This window comes from Cupressus sempervirens, chromosome 10 (assembly GCF_028749045.1).
Source record: "Cupressus sempervirens isolate cs-2001-9-10 chromosome 10, ASM2874904v1, whole genome shotgun sequence".
Taxonomy (NCBI): Eukaryota; Viridiplantae; Streptophyta; class Pinopsida; order Cupressales; family Cupressaceae; genus Cupressus; species Cupressus sempervirens.
Genome location: NC_143127.1, coordinates 262601406 through 262622006, shown reverse-complemented (window position 1 = coordinate 262622006; position 20601 = coordinate 262601406). Strand labels below are relative to the sequence as shown.

Genomic DNA, 20601 nt, shown 5'->3' with positions numbered 1-20601 from the left:
GGTTTGGAGTAACAGCGATACACTTTCTGAGAGCCTCCTCCTGAGCAATCGAATTGCCTTGCGAAGCAAAGACTTTCTCATAGTGAAGAACAAATGCTTGCAGGATGTCGAGCAAACTGGAAAGAATATCAGTTCCTTGTTTTATCTTTTTAATCCCAACATTGGTATGACGGGCTCAGAGAGCCTGGAAGAACTCCTTCGAGGCTTTGTCGCCAATCTCCAACCAGTGGAGATGGGCTTTCATTTGGGCTCCTCGAGCAACATAGTTATCAGCAATTTGCTTATCATGGCGAAGCTTGGCAAGCTGAATTTGTAAATCCACATCAAAGGGGTTGAAGGTGAGAGCTTCATAGGCTTTTTTGAGGGCAAGGGTGTTGGCTTCATAAGACCATTTTTTGAAGATTGCCAGCTGACACCCGTAGATGTGCAAAAATCGAGCAGTTCTGGTAATGGCATCATTCCACCATTGAATCCAACCCCGATGGGAATGTGGACGTGGCTCCAAATTCCAAACACGATGGATGTGGGAGATGGTGGAAGCATGCAACAAAATAGACGTGTTGAGAAAGAATTGAGACTTGGCCACCTTGGGGACAACTATTTGCCAAGAAATGCCAAAATAAATGGGATAGTGGTCTGACAATATCACATCTGTCAGTGGAATAATAGGTAAATCATGATCTTCAGAAAAGAAGAAAAAAGATTGCGCCGAGATCATAGCACGATCAAGACGTTTCAAAATGCGGTCAGGACCGGCTCGAAAATTGGACCAAGTGTGCCAGGCCCCACTACCATGGCGGCGGTTTATATTGGGATAAAAAAGGCCCAATTTATTTCGCATGTAAAACCAGGCTTCTCTTTCCCCAGCTATCCAACGGAAAGACAGAATGCCATCTTTGTCAGAGGCCACTTCAACCATATTGAAGTCCCCACACAGGACCCAAGTAGCTGGCGGCAAGTTGTTAGCAAGCCAAACCCACATTTGTGCCCTTTCCATAGCATCATTGGAGGCATAAACATTAATGACTCCAAAAGAATAATTGTTAATGGAAAGCAAAAGCCAAATAATACGGTGTGTGGGGTCAGAACCGTGCGAGATAATAGCAGAATGAAGGTGAGGTGACAGAAGAGTAACTACACCACCTCGGCCAACTTCATGCTGAGAAGAAAACATAACGCTATCCTGCCAAATGACGCGACATGCAATAGAAAGCATGAAACCAGAAATCTTAACTTCTTGCAGGCAAAGAAAATCTAAATTCCCAAGTCTATGACGGGTATCCCGAACATAGAACTTTCTGGGGAGGTTTGTAAGACCTCGAACATTCCATGAGAGGAAGTTCATGAGAACTTTTCCATATCATCCTCATCCTCCAGAGAGGAGTAGCTATTCTGCAAAAAGCTAGAAATCAGGTGGAAGTCAGATGGGAAATCCTCTGGACTTACAGCCTGCCGTTTTACTCTTGATATCTCCGCACGTCCAGGAGGACTGCGAGAACGCCTTGTTGCTGGTGGTACTATGGAAGAAACTGCAAGAGGAGTACGAGCCCTAGCCAAGGGTGAGGCCTTGGCGGCCGCCTTGATCCCCTGCGAACCAGCAGTGTTTGAAACCTGCGAAACCTCCGGAACAAGTGCTATGGAAACCGCTGGCGTCTCCACGCTAGCAGTCGTTGACACTTCTGTGGAAGTAGGAGGAATCGCGGTAACCACTGCATAAGATGGCTTAGGGGCCAAGGGATTCAAGGCAGGCTTGCCCTTGCGCCCAAGAGTAACCCATTCTTCTTTTTTTCCTTCAGCCTGTTTGGCAGGCGCCGCTTTAGGTTGGGGTTTGACCCTAGGCGTAGCCAAAGGGCAATCCCTGATCTTGTGTTCTGTAGACTGGCACCTATAACAGGTGTTAGGTAGGTTCAAGTAAAGCATTTTCTGTGAGAAGGTTTGAGTTCCAATCTATATTTCCACAGAATCTTTGAGATCTTTGGAAAGATCAACTTCAACGCAAACACGTTGTTGAGGGCGAGCATTAAAAAATTTCTCAGGCTCCTTGGTGACAACTTTGCCATGGGATTGGGCAATAGACTCAATGAAAGGCCAACAGGGCAAGGGTAGAACAGGGAATTCGACCCATACAGGAACCCTAAGCTTTTTATCATCCAAGACAGTGAAGTCTCGGGATCATTTTTGAAAAACAAGCAGAGAGGAACGCACAGACCAAGGGCCATTGTTAAAGACCGCGTCTGCTTGCGACAGGTTAGCAAAGTGAAATAAAAAGAAACTTTTGGTAAAGTTTTGCACAACATCAAGGTGGACTCCATGAGGAGTCCAACATTTGTTGACCCATTCTCTGAGCATAGCTTCAGGAGGAGTCCTACCAACAAAATACCCTATCAAAGTATGTTGCTCTAACCAGTCACATGCAGTATCAAATTCTTGCAAAGGAAGGATAATATCAGGATTACCTCGTGAAAAACCTTCCGGACAAACTTGCGCGTGTGTCTGTTCGGTGGCGGCGCCATGGCAGTCCGAAGCAACAGCGTGAACACCATAAACATCTGGTTCATTGCTGGCCAGAGCCATTATATCCTAACCTAAAGCTCCTGTAGTAAATGCGGTATGACAAGTGGTGCCAACAGAAAAGGAGTGCAGACGAAAGACCGTACGCAATTTTTTTTTGAAAGTTCGCATGTAGCAAGAAAACCCTAGCAGAGCCCAAAACTTTTTTCTCACTCATTACAAATCTACTACCATAATTATGGTGGGAACTATGACGCATTGCGTTTTTGAGGTGAGCTAATTTGTGTCCGACGAAGTAAATTTGAGGTTTGATTAAATATTCAAAATTTTCACAAATGTCCTGTGTATTTCTTTACGCTAAAATATTAACAGCAGCGATGGCGGATAAAACACGTTTCAATTTAAACTCCCACACGGAGATGCCGGTCTCTGCTTCAACGATGGCCGCTACAAGAGCTGCTCGTTGTCACATGCCCGCCTCATATATTATAAATATACACCCTTGTAGAAAATTTGGACGGGTGCACAAGCGCTCTGGAACATCTAGAGAATTGCAGACACTCAAATGTTGGAATGTACACTCTAATGAATGTTATCCCACTAGGGAACTTCCCACATTATTTTGTTTGCCTCGAAATTCTGATTCTTCTTCTCCTTCTTCTTCTGCATGTCAACGCAACGATGCAAAACTCACCCCAGTTCAGTCCAGAGGTAGGCTTTGCGGTTTTCATTTGTTTTTATCCCGTTTTGTCGTTCTCCTCATTTTTAGGGTTCAATATTCCTTGCTAGGTTTATCTTTTCCTGCAATGTTCCAATACCAGCCCCCATTAGATTTTGGTAAAGTATATAGCAGGAAGAAAGACTGATTTCAGAAATGAGAGATAACGAGTAAGGCAAGATGTGATTTAGTTCTAATAGGCTTTAGTTGGCTGTAGAATAAATGTTGGAGGTTAGTAAGAGTAGATTTGAAAGTTCTTCTAAAGTTAGGTATGGCTTTGCTGTTGTTCTTGTTGTGCTACACAATTAATCTAATCGACATCCATAAACTAAATCCGGGTTGGAAGGCGTGACCTACGACATCATTTATTGTCCGGTATACCATTTCTGATAACTTAAATTAAATTATAAGTAAATAAATCCTCTTCCATCTAGTCGATATATTAATATTTCCAAGACTTACAAAATTTCATACCAAGAAAAGAAAAGCAAAAACGAATGTTTCCAAAGGAAGAACATTAGGAAATTCCACAAAATTTTTGAAACTCTTGAAGATGGGATATGTAGCAGTTGCTCGGGGTAAGTCATCCCCATCACATTGCTTCGAAAAGTGCGTGCTCAGTATGGGGAACAAGAGGAATCAACCCAGCATTCTCAGTAGTAGAATGCGATTGGTCTCACACTCGCATTATCAAGAAAGGGGGTTTGCATCACCCATTGTGTTTGCCAAGGATCTTGGAGGGAAATGCAGTCTTGTAATGAATAATGGGCTTTTGGAGGGACATTTCTTAACCTCTTGAGCTTTCAGTGACACCCCTATGTATGCACTGTGTCTAAGCTTATTGACTTTGTGCCAAGAGGCATCACTGTATGCATTGCCAGGATTATACGTTGGGGACTTGCAAAGAAACACAGGTATCAAAGACACCAGGAGACATGCAATGGCAGAAGGGACATGCGACATATGGAGGAAGGTGGATTGGTTTCCAGACCAATGGTCATTAATGGCAGAAAACAGTGATAGTGGTTCTGGATGGATGGATATAGTTGCTGCCTACCACTGCTACTGATGAATTATATCTAGTAGATACCTGCTTTGGAATAGCCTTAGAAGGCAGTTTTGGTTCACTAGATAATACTATCATGCAATGCAATGTAGTGGGAGGCATCTACTAAAACACACATTTGAAATTTGCAAGTGTAGAAAGAAACAGAAAGATATATAATTTCACAGTCTAAATGGATGAACTATATGTCTAGACCTATGTCCTTACATAATTTTTTGAGTTGTGAAAATGGATTGTTTGCAAATGACTTATGAATGTGAAATGTTGAAGCAAAGCAAATTAAACAAAAGGCCCAAAAACTTTTCTTGGAAAATTGCAGAAGACAAATTCAATTTGATTCAAGTAAGGTAGTAGGGAGCAGTGTGTGGAATTAAATTGAATTCGGAAGTTGAAGACTATATCTTAATAGTACTTAACTGCTTTTTGTGATGAATTATTTCCAAATGAAACTCTAAGATTGGCTTAGAATTTGACGAACAATCAAATCAAGCCACAATAACAAAGACTAGAAAGCCTTGATAGTATATTAAAAGAAGATTTGAAAAAATATAACATTTGATAAAAAAATAGATGCACCTAATTTTTATGCAGTGACATATATAATAGGATTAGAAAGATGCCTTCAGCTATAGAGTGAATGTTGCTGTTGAAGCCATTAAAGCTCAAATATGCCATGCTTTAATTTCATCAAGAATTGTAAGTAGAGATGAATCAACGACAAGATTATGTTTAAGATGTCTCAAATATTTTGGTTTGTTATTAATTAGGCTTATTTAGATTATAACATCCATGCAATTTATCAAAGATTTATCACAATGCTTGCAAAAGTGCTAAACGTTGTACAACATTTTTGTGCTTTGTGTCTTGCAAGGTTTTTGAAAAATGGCTGTTGTGCTACCCCGGGTTGGGGGGGGGGGGAGGGCGTAATGGTCAGGGCCATTTTTTACACTTGGAAGTGTCTGGGGCTCGGGAGGCATTGTCACCTTGTGAAACCCCTATCATGTTATGAGGGTTGCCTTGAGTTTCTCCCAACACTACCTGGCAATTACTTTCTACAATTAGTCGAAACAATAGTGCAAGTTCAATGTGTATGCCCCTAATACCTGACCTAGGAGGAGGGTGCTATGAGATGGTCTACCCTCCCACTTTCTCAACCTCAAGGATTCTAAAATTATGGTTGCGGGTGATTCAGCTCCCCCTATTCCCTTCTTAAAAACTTGGGCGATTGATGGATTATATTGACAGCATGGTGACTTTTCTAGCTTCATCAACAACGCTAGTCTCTATGATATGAAATTAATAGGCAACTCCTTCACTTGATCCAATAATAGAAAGGGGTTTCACCTCATTTAGGTCTGCCTTGATCGGTTCTTGGTTTCCTCATCCTAGGACTTGAGAATTGCTTCTTTTGTTGTTGTGCTTCCTAGGACCACCTCCAACCATAGTTTGCTCTTGCTTGAATGCGTGAAAACAAATTTGATGTTTTACTCCTACTCCTTTCAAATATGAGACTATGTGGGCTTCCCACCCCAATTTTCACGAGAAAGTCAAGCAGTGGTGGTCCACTAAGGTGAGGGGTTCTACAGCCTACTATGTTTCATGCTACTAAGAAAATTGAAATTATCAAGGGAATTGTCAAAGGTTGTGTTGTGAGGTTTTCATACCATCACCCCAAAAACTTTGGGGACCCCCTTTTTTTCGGTCGCCTTGGTAATAATTGTTGAAGTTGTCCAAAAATTTCCGATCTTGGAAAATTTTGCTTCTTGGACACCTTCAATCTAGGAGGGAGGAGGCTAGATTTATTTTTCACCTGGTTTCAACTTGATTTTCCAGAACGACCAATTTTATCCTTAGGTTGAACAAGTTTTAAAGAACAACACTTGGCAAGATAAAATTGTGAATTTTGTACTTAGACAATTTTTTTTTGAAAATTTGGATATAATTGTACAAACTTGAGTAATTTTCAAAAAATGAAATTTTGTTAAATTTGGGTTTTTTGGAAAATTTTGAATTTTTTTCGATGAAAAAATTAATTTTGTGATGGTGAAATCAAATAGGAAAATCGATTTTACACTCTAGAATGATTTTATTTTTTAAAATTTAAAATTAAAATTGCATAGCAAAATCGATTTAGATTAAATTGCAAAAAATGACATTAAATGGATTAAATTTGCCTTAAAGATTTTAAAATCTATAAAGAAATTAGTAATTTAAAATTGAAAAAATCAATTTTGGCTTGTCAATCTGATTTTTAATGATATATTAAACACTAAATCGCCATTAATTGAAAACTTTTAGCATCTCCAAGGCTTTATTAATTTTATTTTTGCAATTTTGGTCTAACTGACAATTTAATAATGCAAATCTCATTATGGCAAAATTAATTTTTGGCTTATTATTTAATTGGGACCAGATTGTGCACTAATTAATATTTTTGTTTTTTTCCCTCTCCTAGGTGCAAATCGGCTAGCTAGGGAAGGCAAGTGAATTGGGTATAAGAAGACTCTCCTTCCCCTTGTCTCCTCATTCTTCGATCTTCCTCTTCCATGCTTGGAGTAGCTCTTCCTGTAAAGACCCTTACTATGTAAAGACCCTTACTATGAAGGCCACTAAGAAAATCAATACTGAACCGTGGCATGCAATCGTTAAATGGGTGAAATGTAATGTCTCAAACAAATTCACTAAATAAGGTGGATGTAACCAATGCAATAATATAATAACAAAATTCAGGAGATCTGATCGAACTATTACAATTTCTAATATAAGTGCTTAGGTTGTATAACAATCCAATTGAAGCTCAATAGTAAGTCTGATTCAGACACAAACTGGACTGCAAAAATAAGGACTGGTCATCTATAATTTTTAACAACCAAAGTAATATCAAAAACCTGAAAATCGAGCTTCATATGAATGAAGTACGGTTGGCAAACTCCTCCCTTGAAACTGGTCCAGACTGGGTCGAAATGAGCCCTAAATTCGTTCCCAACTGTCCAAGGAGTAATCGACCATTCTTTGATGCAAATCCAACTGTAACTTGCTTCCAGCCTTGGCCCGAAATTCACTTTAAATCCTTGACAAACAATTAATATCGACCCCTGTAATTCATGAGAAAACCCTTGGTATTCAGTCCTGCGTTTTATTTTGTAATTTCCTGGACTCCACGCAGGTGACAAAAAAAATTCTAAAAGAAACGCTGGTGCTGAAGGGAAACACTGAAACTGTTATTAAAGAAAACGCTGCTCCAGCCTATTATATTCCTCTTAAACTCCAGACTGAGTGCTTATTCAATGCTGATGAAATGGACTGGAGAATGGACGGATTGAGACCTCTGATCTGCTCCTGGTCTGCCCCTCTACAGCCTGCTCATACTGCTGCTCCTGTGCGATTTTTAATATAAATTGCAACCTTCAATTGTAGTGCCAAATCGGATGTGGACTGAGCCGTCTGGGTTCAAGGAAGACCATGTAACAAATCACATGCAATTTCGACCAAGTATGAGAGATTTATAACCACAAATGTGCTTCTAGCTTCCCTTCGAATCTTTCCAGTTCTGCAATAGTTAATTCCTCTCTAACTAATCCTCCAATGATTAGCGAACCACAAATTTGGCCTTAGGTCACAGATTTCTGTCCAGGTGAAGTGATTGTAATATCACCTCCAATTTGCAATAATTCAGGTGATATTCCACACCCTCAAAATTGCTTATCAATGGGAGTTTTCGTTCCCAAAGATAATTTGAGAATTTGCAGACCAAATGACTACAAATTGCTCCAACTAGAATAGAAGATGAATCCACAAAACCGCTTGTTCAAATGGGTGCCTCTTGCCCTCTATTTATTCATCTTTTTAAGAAGTCACTAGGAGCTTCTAGAAACATCTTTTATAAAAATCTTATTATAATGCACTTTATTATTAAATAATTTTATAAAATTAAATAAATAACTTTATAAAATCAAAAGTGCAATCTCAATTCAAAATTAGAACAAGTAGGTCCCACTTAGTGAATGTAGGCTCAATTATAACTCTCCGAGAGTAATATGCAATTATCTGGCAACAGGATGACTCTCTCTCCAAAATCATTTGCCTACGAGAGTCAATATAGGCAAATCTACTGTAGGAATCATGTCACTAGAAAGGGGACATGACAGTCCGCCCTTCCTGAAATGGCTTGCCCTCAAGCAATCTCAAAGCTGGATGCTGCAAAATTGTTTCATTTTCTCAAGTGGCATCTTCAACTGGTAGATCTCTCCATTTAACCAAATATTCTCTGATTACCCTTCTGCGGAGCTGCTTTTCCCTACTATCCAGAATGAATTTCGGCACTAAAATCAATTTCCCTTCATCATCCAAGGGAGGTAATACAGTAGAAGGTACTACATTCTATCCCAACGCCTTTTTGAGCCTCGACACATGGAACACATTGTACACTTTGCTATCTGTTGGGAGCTCAAGCTCATAAGCCAATTCCCCTATACGCCTAGTGATCCTGAAAGGTCCATAATACCTTGGCTTAAGCTTCTCTGATCCACTTTTCTTAAGAGTAGATTGTCGATATGGTTGAAGCATGAGGTAAACCATGTCACCAACCTCAAAGCTCCTCTCTGTCCTCCTTTGATTTGCATACTGCTTATACTGATTCTGTGCCCTGGCGATATTATCTCGGAGAACATTAATAATGTCCTTACTCTCCTGAATCAAATTCTCAGCATGTGGGACCCTAACATCACTCAACAGCAAATCAACAAAGCTTGGTGCATCATACCCATATAAAGCTCGGAAAGGTGTCATCTGGATAGACATGTGAAAGGTGGTATTATAACAATATTCACACAAATAGATCCATCTCACCCATGCCTTTTGCTGATCAGCCACGTAATTCCTCAAATAGCCTTCCACCCACTTGTTCACTATCTCCGTTTGTCCATCCGTCTGCGGGTGATAACTAGTACTGGGTGTAAGCTTAGTGCCACATAATCGGAACACCTCCTGCCAAAAATAACTCAGGAATCTACTATCTCTGTCGCTTACAACACTTCGGAGTATCCCATGTAACTTGAAAATCTCTCTAAAGAATACCTCAGCTACTTGTACTGCTGTGTAAGTAGTGGTGATGGGAAAGAAGTGAGCATACTTCGTCAGTCTATCCACCACCACATAAATGCAATCATGTCCCTGGGCCTTGGGCAAGCCTGTAATGAAATCCATAGATATGCATTCCCACTTTTGATCCGGAATGGGAAGTGGCTGTAGGAGTCCTGTTGGGAAGGTGTGCTCTTGTTTATTCTGCTGACAAACAGGATACTCACGAACATACTTCAATACAGACTGTCTTGAGTCCTTTCCATGTGAACCGTTCTCGCACCTGCCTATATGTTTTGAAGTACCCGGGATGACCAGTTGTAGGTGAATCATGGAGAGCCCTCATAATAGACCGCTTCACCTTCGATCCTGGGACTAAGAATATCCTGTGCTTATAAATAATTAATTCATCCACAAGTGTATACCTGATATCAACAATTGTCCCATTAACTATCCCAGATGCCCAAGAGTCTCTAGCATACTCTGCAACGATCAAATGCTTCCAATCCTCAGAGATCTCGACCATCGCACTGAGATGGGGCCTTCGTGACAAGGCGTCTGCTACCACATTCTGAGTCCCCTTCACGTATGATATATCAAAGTCGTAAGCCTGCAGCTTACTCACCCATTTCTGCTGTCTATCATTGAGATCTCTCTGACCAAGGAAATGTATCAAACTGTTGTGGTCAGTTTTTATACAAAACTTACCACCTACTAGATACTGTCTGAATTTAGCCAATGCGTGCATAATGGCTAACATTTCCTTATCGTAAATGTTGAATGATCTCTCTGGCCCACGGAGTTTCTTGCTCTCATATGCAATAGGGTGTTTGTCCTGCATCAAAACAGCCCCGATACCATCTCTTGATGCGTCACACTGGAGCTCAAATGGTTTCGAGAAATCGGGCAATGCTAATACCGGACATGAAGTCATGATCTCCGTAAACCTGTCAAAGCAACCCTGTGCCTTCGATGTCCAAACAAAGGCTCCCTTCTTTAGCAAATCTGTCATAGGAGCCGCATGTCGTGAATATCCACAAACAAATCTGCGATAGAAGCCACATAGACCTAGGAACCCTCTCAGCTGGGTCAGGTTCTCAGGAATAGGCCACTCCACTATAGCATGAATCTTATCAGGATCCATCCGTACTCCTTCTCTACTGATAATATGACCCAAGTATAACAATTCGGTCATACCCAAATCTCATTTGGACTCCTTGGCGTACAAGGACTCTGCCTGCAAGGTGTTCAGTACTGTCTCCAAGTGCTCCATATGCTCATGCCATGTTCGACTGTATACCAAGATATCATAAAAAAAAATCAACACAAACTTCCTCAACTGATGATGGAAGACCTTATTCATGGTGGGCTGAAAAGTAGCTGGTGCATTGGTCAACCCGAACGGCATGACCACAAACTCAAAGTGTCCACAGTGACATTTGAATGCAGTCTTCTCTATGTCTTGCTCTCTGACTCTAATCTGGTGGTAACCGGATCTCAAATCAATCTTACTAAAGTAACATGCCCCATGTAGCTCATCTATCAACTCATCAATCCGCAGAATGGGATATCTATTCTTAATGGTCTTCTTATTCAGCACCCTGTAATCTATGCACATCCGCAGTGAACCATCTTTCTTCTTTACCAAGACTACCGAAGAAGCAAAATGAGACTTACTAGGTCTAATGTGTCCCATTGCAAGGAGCTCCTTGATGGTTTTCTCTATTTCATCCTTGAGCCTCTTAGGATGCCTATATGGAGTAATCATAACTGGTTTAGCACCCTCTTCTAACTCAATGATGTGCTCAATCCCTCTATCAGGTGGTTTACTAGTGGAATATCGCTGAATACCTTGTCATACTTCTTTCTCAATATCTGGATGTCTGGGTGATATTCTGTCTTTTGTTGTTCCTCCTTTGTGGGCATGAGAGTACACATGGCTGCCCATTCAATATCATTATGCCTCACCAATCTTTCCAATCGCCTAAGAGAAATGGTTCAGATGTCACTATTCCTGATAGCTCTCAACACATGCTGCTTCCCATCAACCTCAAACTTGATCTCCATGTCTTTAAGTCTGAAAGTGACCTCACCCAATAAACGCAACCATGTCATTCCCAAAACGATATCCAAGTCACCCATATTGACCACATGGTAATCTACTTTGAACTCATAATTATTCAGGCGTAAAGGCATGTCTCTAACCATCCTGTTACACTTAAGAGTGTAACCATCAGCAACCTGTACTCGGAGACCCTCAAACTCCTCTGTCTTAATACCACGGCGCTCAACCAATCATGCATCAATGAAGTTGTGCGTAGCACCTGTATCAACCAATGTGATCACCTTCTGTCTTGCTAGAACACCGCGTAACCTAAAGGATCCCTCCTGCTGAATACTAGACAAATGTCCCTTCTGTAAATGTAACTCAGGTTCCTCTTTCTGTTCTGAAACCTCCATCTCTCCCTCAGGCTCTGTATCATTGTGATCATCTTCATGTACTGTACTATCAGAATCTGATCCCTCGTAATATGCCCACATAACCCTGTTGGCCTTTCCCTTAGGTCTCAAAGGACAATCATGGTCCCTATCATATGGGCCTTTGCAATAGAAGCATAGCTTCTTCCTACGCAGGTCATTTAGTGCTTCGGCATCCAATGGTGCAGTGGATTTTCCTTTGATATCAATGCTCTTCCCTTTATTCTTATCAAACTTCTTATTATCTCTAAAAGAAGTAGTATTCCTGGAAGTGAACCTGCTAGACGGTGCTGTAAGTTCCATACTTCGTGCTTTCCTCATAGCCTCCTGTAGTGTTGGTGGGTCAAATGCCTTAATCCAACCCTTGAGGGGTTCAGACAATCCCTCCGTGAACAAGATAACCAACCGCCTTTTAGACACATCCTGTACCATAATTGACAACCTCTGAAATTCACTAATATAAACTTCCAAACTGCCTGTCTGTCTCAACTGTGCGAGGTCACGAAAATAGATCTCTGGATCCTTCCTATCAAAACGCTCAACCAATCTATCCATAAAATCCTGGTAAGATGTTACCTAGTTGTGCTGCAAAGTAACCATTCCGTGTGACCACCAGTCATGAGCTGCGCCCTCCAAATGCAAGGTGGCGTATCTGATAGCATCTATCTCTGACATGGGCCTAGGAAAGTGTCCAACTTATGAATCCATGATTGTGCTGTCATCTGACCACTGTCATCAAAAGATGGTAAAGTGAGTTTGCCAGCAGCTCGCTGCAACTCACTATCATGACCTCCTCTAGGCCTCCTGTTCTGACGGCTACTCCTCATGTGCTCTCTCCTCTGGTTCAGATAGCGATCAAAGTTCAGTAGCTCACGCACATGAGGTGGTAATGCTTGCCATTCTGTAGTAGCAGCTCTGAGATCATCCGGAAAATCATCCGGCAAGTCATCTTCTCCCATCTCTTGAGCCTCCTCCCTAAGGAAGGTGGGGCAAGTAGGCCTATTTGCTGTCCATGATCTGCGCCTAGGAGCATCCTGTGAGCCTGCCACACTTCTATTATCATGATCAGGTATACCTCTACCATGTTCCTGAACCCTGGGCTGAACAACTCTCTCCATTATGGTAGTCAATGCTTGTAATGACTGGGCTATTTCTTGCTGTTCAGTAGTCATGATTCTGTAAAACTCTCTGGTCTCATCGTCATCAATTCTGGGGAATCTAGGTGGACTCTGTGACTGCCTCTCACCCGTATCTCTGAATTTTTGTTCACCCTTAAGTGTTTCTCTTCTGCGTATATAATACCTGGAATAAGGTTGCATAAAATGTTTCACCCAACAGGATGGCAAGAACACTGCTCTGATACCACTGTAAAGACCCTTACTATGTAAAGACCCTTACTATGAAGGCCACTAAGAAAATCAATATTGAACTGTGGCATGCAATCGTTAAATGGGTGAAATGTAATGTCTCAAACAAATTCACCAAATAAGGTGGATGTAACCAATGCAATAATATAATAACAAAATTCAGGAGATCTGATCGAACTGTTACAATTTCTAATATAAGTGCTTAGGTTGTATAACAATCCAATTGAAGCTCAATAGTAAGTCTGATTCAGACACAAACTGGACTGCAAAAATAAGGACTGGTCATCTATAATTTTTAACAACCAAAGTAATATCAAAAACCTGAAAATCGAGCTTCATATGAATGAAGTACGGTTGGCAAACTCCTCCCTTGAAACTGGTCCAGATTGGGTCAAAAGGAGCCCTAAATTCGTTCCCAACTGTTCAAGGAATAATCGACCATTCTTTGATGCAAATCCAATTGTAACTTGCTCCCAGCCTTGGCCCGAAATTCACTTTAAATCCTTGACAAACAATTAATATCGACCCCTGTAATTCATGAGAAAACCCTTGGTGTTCAGTCCTGCGTTTTATTTTGTAATTTCCTGGACTCCATGCAGGTGACAAAAAAAATTCTAAAAGAAACACTGGTGCTGAAGGGAAACACTGAAACTGTTATTAAAGAAAACGCTGCTCCAGCCTATTATATTCCTCTTAAACTCCAGACTGAGTGCTTATTCAATGCTGATGAAATGGACTGGAGAATGGACGGATTGAGACCTCTGATCTGCTCCTGGTCTGCCCCTCTACAGCCTGCTCATACTGCTGCTCCTGTGCGATTTTTAATATAAATTGCAACCTTCAATCATAGTGCCAAATCGGATGTGGACTGAGCCGTCTGGGTTCAAGGAAGACCATGTAACAAATCACATGCAATTTCGACCAGGTATGAGAGATTTATAACCACAAATGTGCTTCCAGCTTCCCTTCGAATCTCTCCAGTTCTGCAATAGTTAATTCCTCTCTAACTAATCCTCCAATGATCAGCGAACCACAAATTTGGCCTTAGGTCACAGATTTCTGTCCAGGTGAAGTGATTGTAATATCACCTCCAATTTGCAATAATTCAGGTGATATTCCACACCCTCAAAATTGCTTATCAATGGGAGTTTTCGTTTTCAAAGATAATTTGAGAATTTGCAGACCAAATGACTACAAATTGCTCCAACTAGAATAGAAGATGAATCCACAAAACCGCTTGTTCAAATGGGTGCCTCCTGCCCTCTATTTATTCACCTTTTTAAGAAGTCACTAGGAGCTTCTAGAAACATCTTTTATAAAAATCTTATTATAATGCACTTTATTATTAAATAACTTTATAAAATTAAATAAATAACTTTATAAAATCAAAAGTGCAATCTCAATTCAAAATTAGAACAAGTAGGCCCCACTTACTGAATGTAGGCTCAATTATAACTCTTTGAGAGTAATATGCAATCATCTGGCAACAGGATGACTCTCTCTCCAAAATCATTTGCCTACGAGAGTCAATGATAGGCAAATCTACTGTAGGAATCATGTCACTAGAAAGGGGACATGACACTTCCTACTTGGACGATTTTTGGCAAAGGGCAGATTTGCATTTGGGAGCAGCTCTTCTTCCTTGGCGTTTTTTTTTATATGGCAGTTTTTGGCGATTTTATAAGGTAGATCTGAATTTCCTTGCCCTAGAGGATTCTTGATTGAGGTCTGATTTCCATAGAGAGCTGCAAATTTTGTGGAGCTGCGATTTTTGTGGAGCCGAAATTTGTGGAAGTTTGATTTTCTTGAGGAGCTTCGATTTTGCATCAGATCTAGATAGTATTATTTGGCAAAGGAAATAGGTGATTAAAGTTTGATTTTTTGGCACATGCATGGGCAATTTCAAGTGGGCAGAATTCTAATTTCTTCAGCTAGGGCACCACTATTTGCAAAGGGCTTGAAATTCTTAGGTTTGATCCGAATTTCAAAGAAGACCCGGCCATTGGTAAAGGTAAATTGAATTCATTTAGAGTTGAAAGTGGTCGTTAAGCGGATTTCGCTCTTTTCTTCTTGTCTAGTTTTGTTTATCTTGGTTTCTCTTGCATTCATCATCCCATCCTAGGTTGAGGATTGGAGATTGATAAGGGTAGAATCCATGATAGGACATTTGAAGAGACAAAAATAAGCTAGACCACCCTAGGTTGAAGTTGAGAGATATAAGTGTAGTCCATCGTAAGGTAACGGCGAGGCAGAAATAAGTGTTAGTCCCATCCTAGGTTGAAGATTGGAGATTGATAAGTGTAGTGATAGGACTTTTGGTGAGGCAGAAATAAGTGTAGAATCCATCGATAGAAAGAAGGTTGGGGATCGATAAAGGTAGTCCATATCATTTAGAACGAAGGGGCAGAAATAAGTGTTTAAGATGATAGATGTTAGTGCAAGCAAGAACCCTAAGGGAACATATATTAAGAAAGACAAAGAGGATATGATGCTCAAAACAACTTTCTTCTCGAAAATGAGGCGAATAACCGATACCAATGTCGGTACAGTAAATATGATACAGGTAAAGGACAGACTAAAGGAAGGACAATTCCCCATGGCAAGGATCTACAAAAGCAGAATTGGCTGCACGAAGGAAAGAAAGGAGTCACTAGATCATTGAGGCTCATAGTGGCAGACTTTAACTTAGAATATGGAGATCTCATGGTGCTTCTCAGCTAGATCATGGGCCTGGCTCAAGGTATGCAATCCGAAAACTAGATGTACTTCTTTATTGATGAAATTGCAAATGGAAGTGACAAATTTGATTGGGCTAGAATTATAAGTGAAAATCTAGAATTACAACTTAGGGCAGTGCAAAACTAGAAGCAATTCCACATGGGGTCCTACCCCTTCTATTTGATTGCAAGCTGGTAAAGGTTGAGATGCGAGCTTTGGTGAAGAATGAAATCAGGTGAAGGGTGAATTTGATTGAAGATTAAGATTCAAGAAGCTCCACAATTTCAAGAAAAAGCGGATTAGTGGAAGAGGTTTGAAAATATTTGAGGCTAGGCAAGGCTTGGCTATTCATGCAAACCAAATTCAAAAAGGAAGGTTAGAAGGTTAAGGAAGGCAAGGATAATGGGGGAGGTTAAGTTCGAGTTCAAGGTAATGGCCAAGAGCAAGGCTCTCAAGTTGCAAAGAAGTTCACATCCAGGGAAGCCATCGAGGCCAAGGCAAGATTACCCCAAGTGCATGAAGACCTCATCCTTTTAGGGTCAGGACATCAAATACAAGCAAGTTCAAGTGGTGATGAGAAAGTTTCTAAGGACAAGCTCAAGCATCCAAGGCTTCAACTTATCTCAAGGATTGAATAAATTTATAAGATAAGGTTGATGAGGTGGCACTTTCATGTGCATGCAATCAAATCATGCCAAGTGTCCTATGTTCTCATTGGTTGACAAATTATTAGTAATTTTCTCATTGGCCCACAAAGTTGGTGCCCTCATGTAATTGGTTAAATAATGGTAACCCTAATTAGGGTTTGTAGGATATAATCTTGGTCCTTGATTTTGCCTCTTAATCTAGGCCATTCATTGTAATTTGGAGCCTCTATATAAGGCCATTTTGCTCTTATTTGTGAGAGAGTTATGTTGGAGAAAATTGTTGCAAAGATAATGCCAAAAATCGCTTTTCTTTCTCATTGTTGTGACTTGCATGGTGATTAAGAGCTTTTGGTGTTATTGCATGGTTTCTACTTCCAATGGTTAGAACTAGATTTCATTTTGAAGTTGTTAAAGTAAATTTCATTTCAAGTAGCTAAGTAAGAGTAAAATAGATGGATAGTTGCATGGTAGCATTAGTGGATGTTTGATAGGGATTAATAACTAGACCACTAGCATCCTAGTGGCTTGTTGGGAAGCCTTGTGTGATAAACTAGTTCACTTTCCTTTGAATCATTGCATCTATGGAGGTGGAGCCGCCGGTAAACTTTCATTAGTTTCGATCCCCGTCCATTTGCTAATCTTCCATTCATAGGAGTAGGAGTAGAATAACAAATAGTTAGGAGTTTGAGTTTTGAAGAGGAGAGTTAGAAAGGTGTTAAGTCACAAGAACATTCACCCTCCATCACCATCACCTTCTCCATAAACATCATCTAGCATTCACACCGAATCACCATCACCATCACCATCATTCCACCAAAGTCCAAGTCATCCTCAAACGAACAACGTAAGGTCGCCTATGTGGTTATCAGCAAATTACATCGATATACTAAATTTGTATCCACAAGTGTAAGGAACATTGGAGTTATTCTCATGTCCCATGAGTATTAACTTTTCAAGAGAGGAATTGTGTGTTTGATACTCCGTATCAGATATTCAATTGCTAATATGTTATGTGGTATAAAAACTGACATCAACAGGTTGAGTGAAACTAATTTTGGTGACATCTTTCAAACCAATAAGGATCTGTTGGGAAGCTCGATGTCCTTCAACAACATATGGCAATGGATGACCTCTCCCTGGATCTCCACAACCATAAGGAAGCCACCAATTGAAAGAATGTTATGGTCAGGGAGGAAATACACTAGACGCAGAGGTCCAAGTGTCCAGTGGCTAGAGGAGGGTGATCAGAATACTACTTTCTTCCATCGATTTGTCTGCAAGCACAAAAAAGGAAGTTTATCTACTCCCTCAAGGATTTCTCGAGGTAGATAATCTCAAATACTACTCAGTTGGGTTCTATAGTCACTGAGTACTTCTCCCATGTCTTTTCTGAGGTGAACAATGGGAATTTTGAGGACCTTTAAGAACAACTCCTCTCCCACCTTCCAAAGACAGTGACCAATGCTGACAATGACCTCTCGAGGGTCTCTGATTCTGAGGTCAAAAGGATGGTTTTCGCTATGGGTGCTTACAAAGCCCCCAGGTCTAATGTATTCCCCTCGATATTCTTCCAAGAGTTTTGGGACATTGTGGGGCCAAAGGTTACTCATGTTGCCAGAGATTTTATTAGAATGGGTAAGTTGTTAAGGCTACACAATGTCTCTTTTATTGCCCTTGTCCCCAAAACTGAGGACCCTACGTTCATGGAGGACTTCAGACCCATAAGTCTATGCAACATTTTTACAAGATCGTTGCTAATAGAATCAAACCCCCAGTTGGCAAAATCATCAGCCCAAATCAGAAGGGTCTTGTTCCCAGTTGGCAAATTATGGACGCTACTATCGCTATGCATGAAATTCTTCATTTCATTGACTGTAGCAAAGTGGCGGGGATGGCTCTCAAGTTGGACATCTCTAAAGCCTATGACAAGGTCAATTGGGCCTTCCTCTACAAAGTGTTGTCTACCTTAAGGTTTTATCAAACCCTCATCAATATTATTAGGGAAGGTGTTGAGGCTGTCAGATTCTCTATCCTAGGGAATGGTAAACCTGGCAACAAGTTTCCCCTAGAAAAAGGGTTTAGACTGGGGGATCTCCTCTTTGCCTACCTTTCATGTTGGTTGACGTCCTTGGGTGCAACATAATGCAACTAGCCGAGGATGACAAAATTCAGGGAATCAAGTTCAACACTACCCTCCCCCTAGTTTTGCAACAGTTTGTTGATGATGCCTTTTTCTTTGGTTCCTCATCGGCCATTGAGGTGAGCATGTGGAAAACCCTTCTTGATGACTATGCCTCTGCTTCTAGCCAATACATCAATTACCTCAAAATCATAATCTTTTTCTTCAACATTGATTAGGGGCTTTAGGGGAAAATTTTGTACATTCTTGGTTGTTGGACAACTACTCTCTTGACTACTTATTTGGGTCGTTGTTTGATAGTTAAAGATGTTAAAAATGTCTTCTCGAACTCCATTCTTGACCGCAATCGGAAAAAACTTGCTAGATGGAAAGGAAAACTTCTTAGTAGAGTTGCCAAGCTCCAATTGCTCTCTGCCTCCTTGTAAGGGATCCCAATGTATTTCTTCTCCATCTTCAAAATCACTGGAGCCATGGTTGAAAAATTGGAGAGTATCCAACGTACCTTTCTTTGTTTTGGTTGTGAGGAAAAAAAGAGACTCCCCTTGGTTAGTTGGGATCGGGTTTTCTTACCTAAGCCTCTTTCTTGGTGGCTTGGAATTGCAAAAAATTATTAACCTCAACGGTTGCTTGGACTATGATTGTTGGCTCTGCTGATTGGTGTAGAATTATGGAAGCCAATACCTTGATAGTGTTTGCTTCTGCAAACTTTACATTGATCATGGCATCCCTTAGTGATCCAAAATATGGAATAGCATCCTTAAGTGCATAAGTAGAAATTCAAAAGGGGCTCACCTCGTAGGTTGGTAATAAGAGGGATATCTGCTTCTAGGATAATGTTTGGCTGGAAGATCTTACCTTTGGCTCTAGCAGGTTCCTACCTCATGCTCTAGGTTGGTAATTTGGTGGCTAGCTACATCAACAACGGTGTTTGGTTGGACCTTTTGCCTCTCCTGGCTGATAGGGCTGACCTTAACCTTTTGACCATTGAACTTATGAACTTGCTTCACAAAATCAGAATCCTTGTGCTCTACTATCCAAATAGAAATTGTTTGTCCCACATTGACAATGGGGAGTTCTTAGTTAAATTAGCTTATTCTACCCTTATCGAGGATGTTTTTGATCCTACCTATTGGAAAAATGTGTGAAAGTCCTAGCTTATCTCGAAGGTGAACTTCTTTTGGTGGGTGGTGCTCCATGGCGCTAAACCGCTCCAGGAGATCCACTTGGTAACTCATTGGAAGAGTTTGAACCATCCCCCTTGTGATGCTGACCTCTGTCTTGCTAAATGCCAGAACATCCACATTGGTATGGGTAGATTCAGTAACACCAAGTTGCAGATTAGGAAGGCTATCAAAGTACTCCCTCCCAAACCTCACTAGGATAAGCTTGACTTTGGGCCCGCCAGTCATGAGACTACGACTGGTGGGGGCATTATCCTCTCCCTAACAACATTGTTAATCAAGCTGAAGGTATGGCCCTTTTGTGGGGTCTGAAATTTGCCATCACTACTGGAAGTAGGACACTTGAAATTAAGGGAGACTCTAAAATCATTGTTGAGGCTCTTAAAGGTTACTCTAAGGCTAGTTAGAAAGTTGACACTATTTTAAGTGACATCCCTTGTCTCCTTGGTAGATTGGAGGTCAACATAAGCTGTTAGCTAGAGGGTTATTAATCAGCTCCCCAAGTCCACTCAAGGCCTAATAAGGCAGGAAGAGAGCATTACAAAAGGATCTAGAAATGATGGTTAAAAAGTCTTATTTCTTTGGCCCAGGTGTGGCAAGGATGGGCCCACCATCCCCCTTCTTTTCACCACCTATTTCCGATTTTTCTTATTTGAAAATATTTGCCCTTGCTTGGAGAGTGACAGTGTTCTTGAG

General features: G+C 40.8%; 1 protein-coding gene across 2 annotated transcripts in view; it reads left to right on the top strand.

Annotated features, from left to right (window-relative positions):
* Window positions 1-2771: 2771 nt before the first annotated feature.
* The window catches only part of LOC149533642 (tRNA/rRNA methyltransferase (SpoU) family protein), a 101790-nt gene continuing 83960 nt past the window's right edge, over window positions 2772-20601 (top strand). The window contains exon 1 of one of the 2 annotated variants that reach the window (XM_089805341.1): window positions 2772-3222. In XM_089805341.1, coding sequence (XP_089661467.1) covers window positions 2847-3222 — 376 coding nt within the window. In that variant the 5' untranslated portion in view covers window positions 2772-2846. The remainder of the gene's footprint in view (window positions 3223-20601) is intronic. The other variant, XM_089805340.1, reaches the window with a different exon arrangement.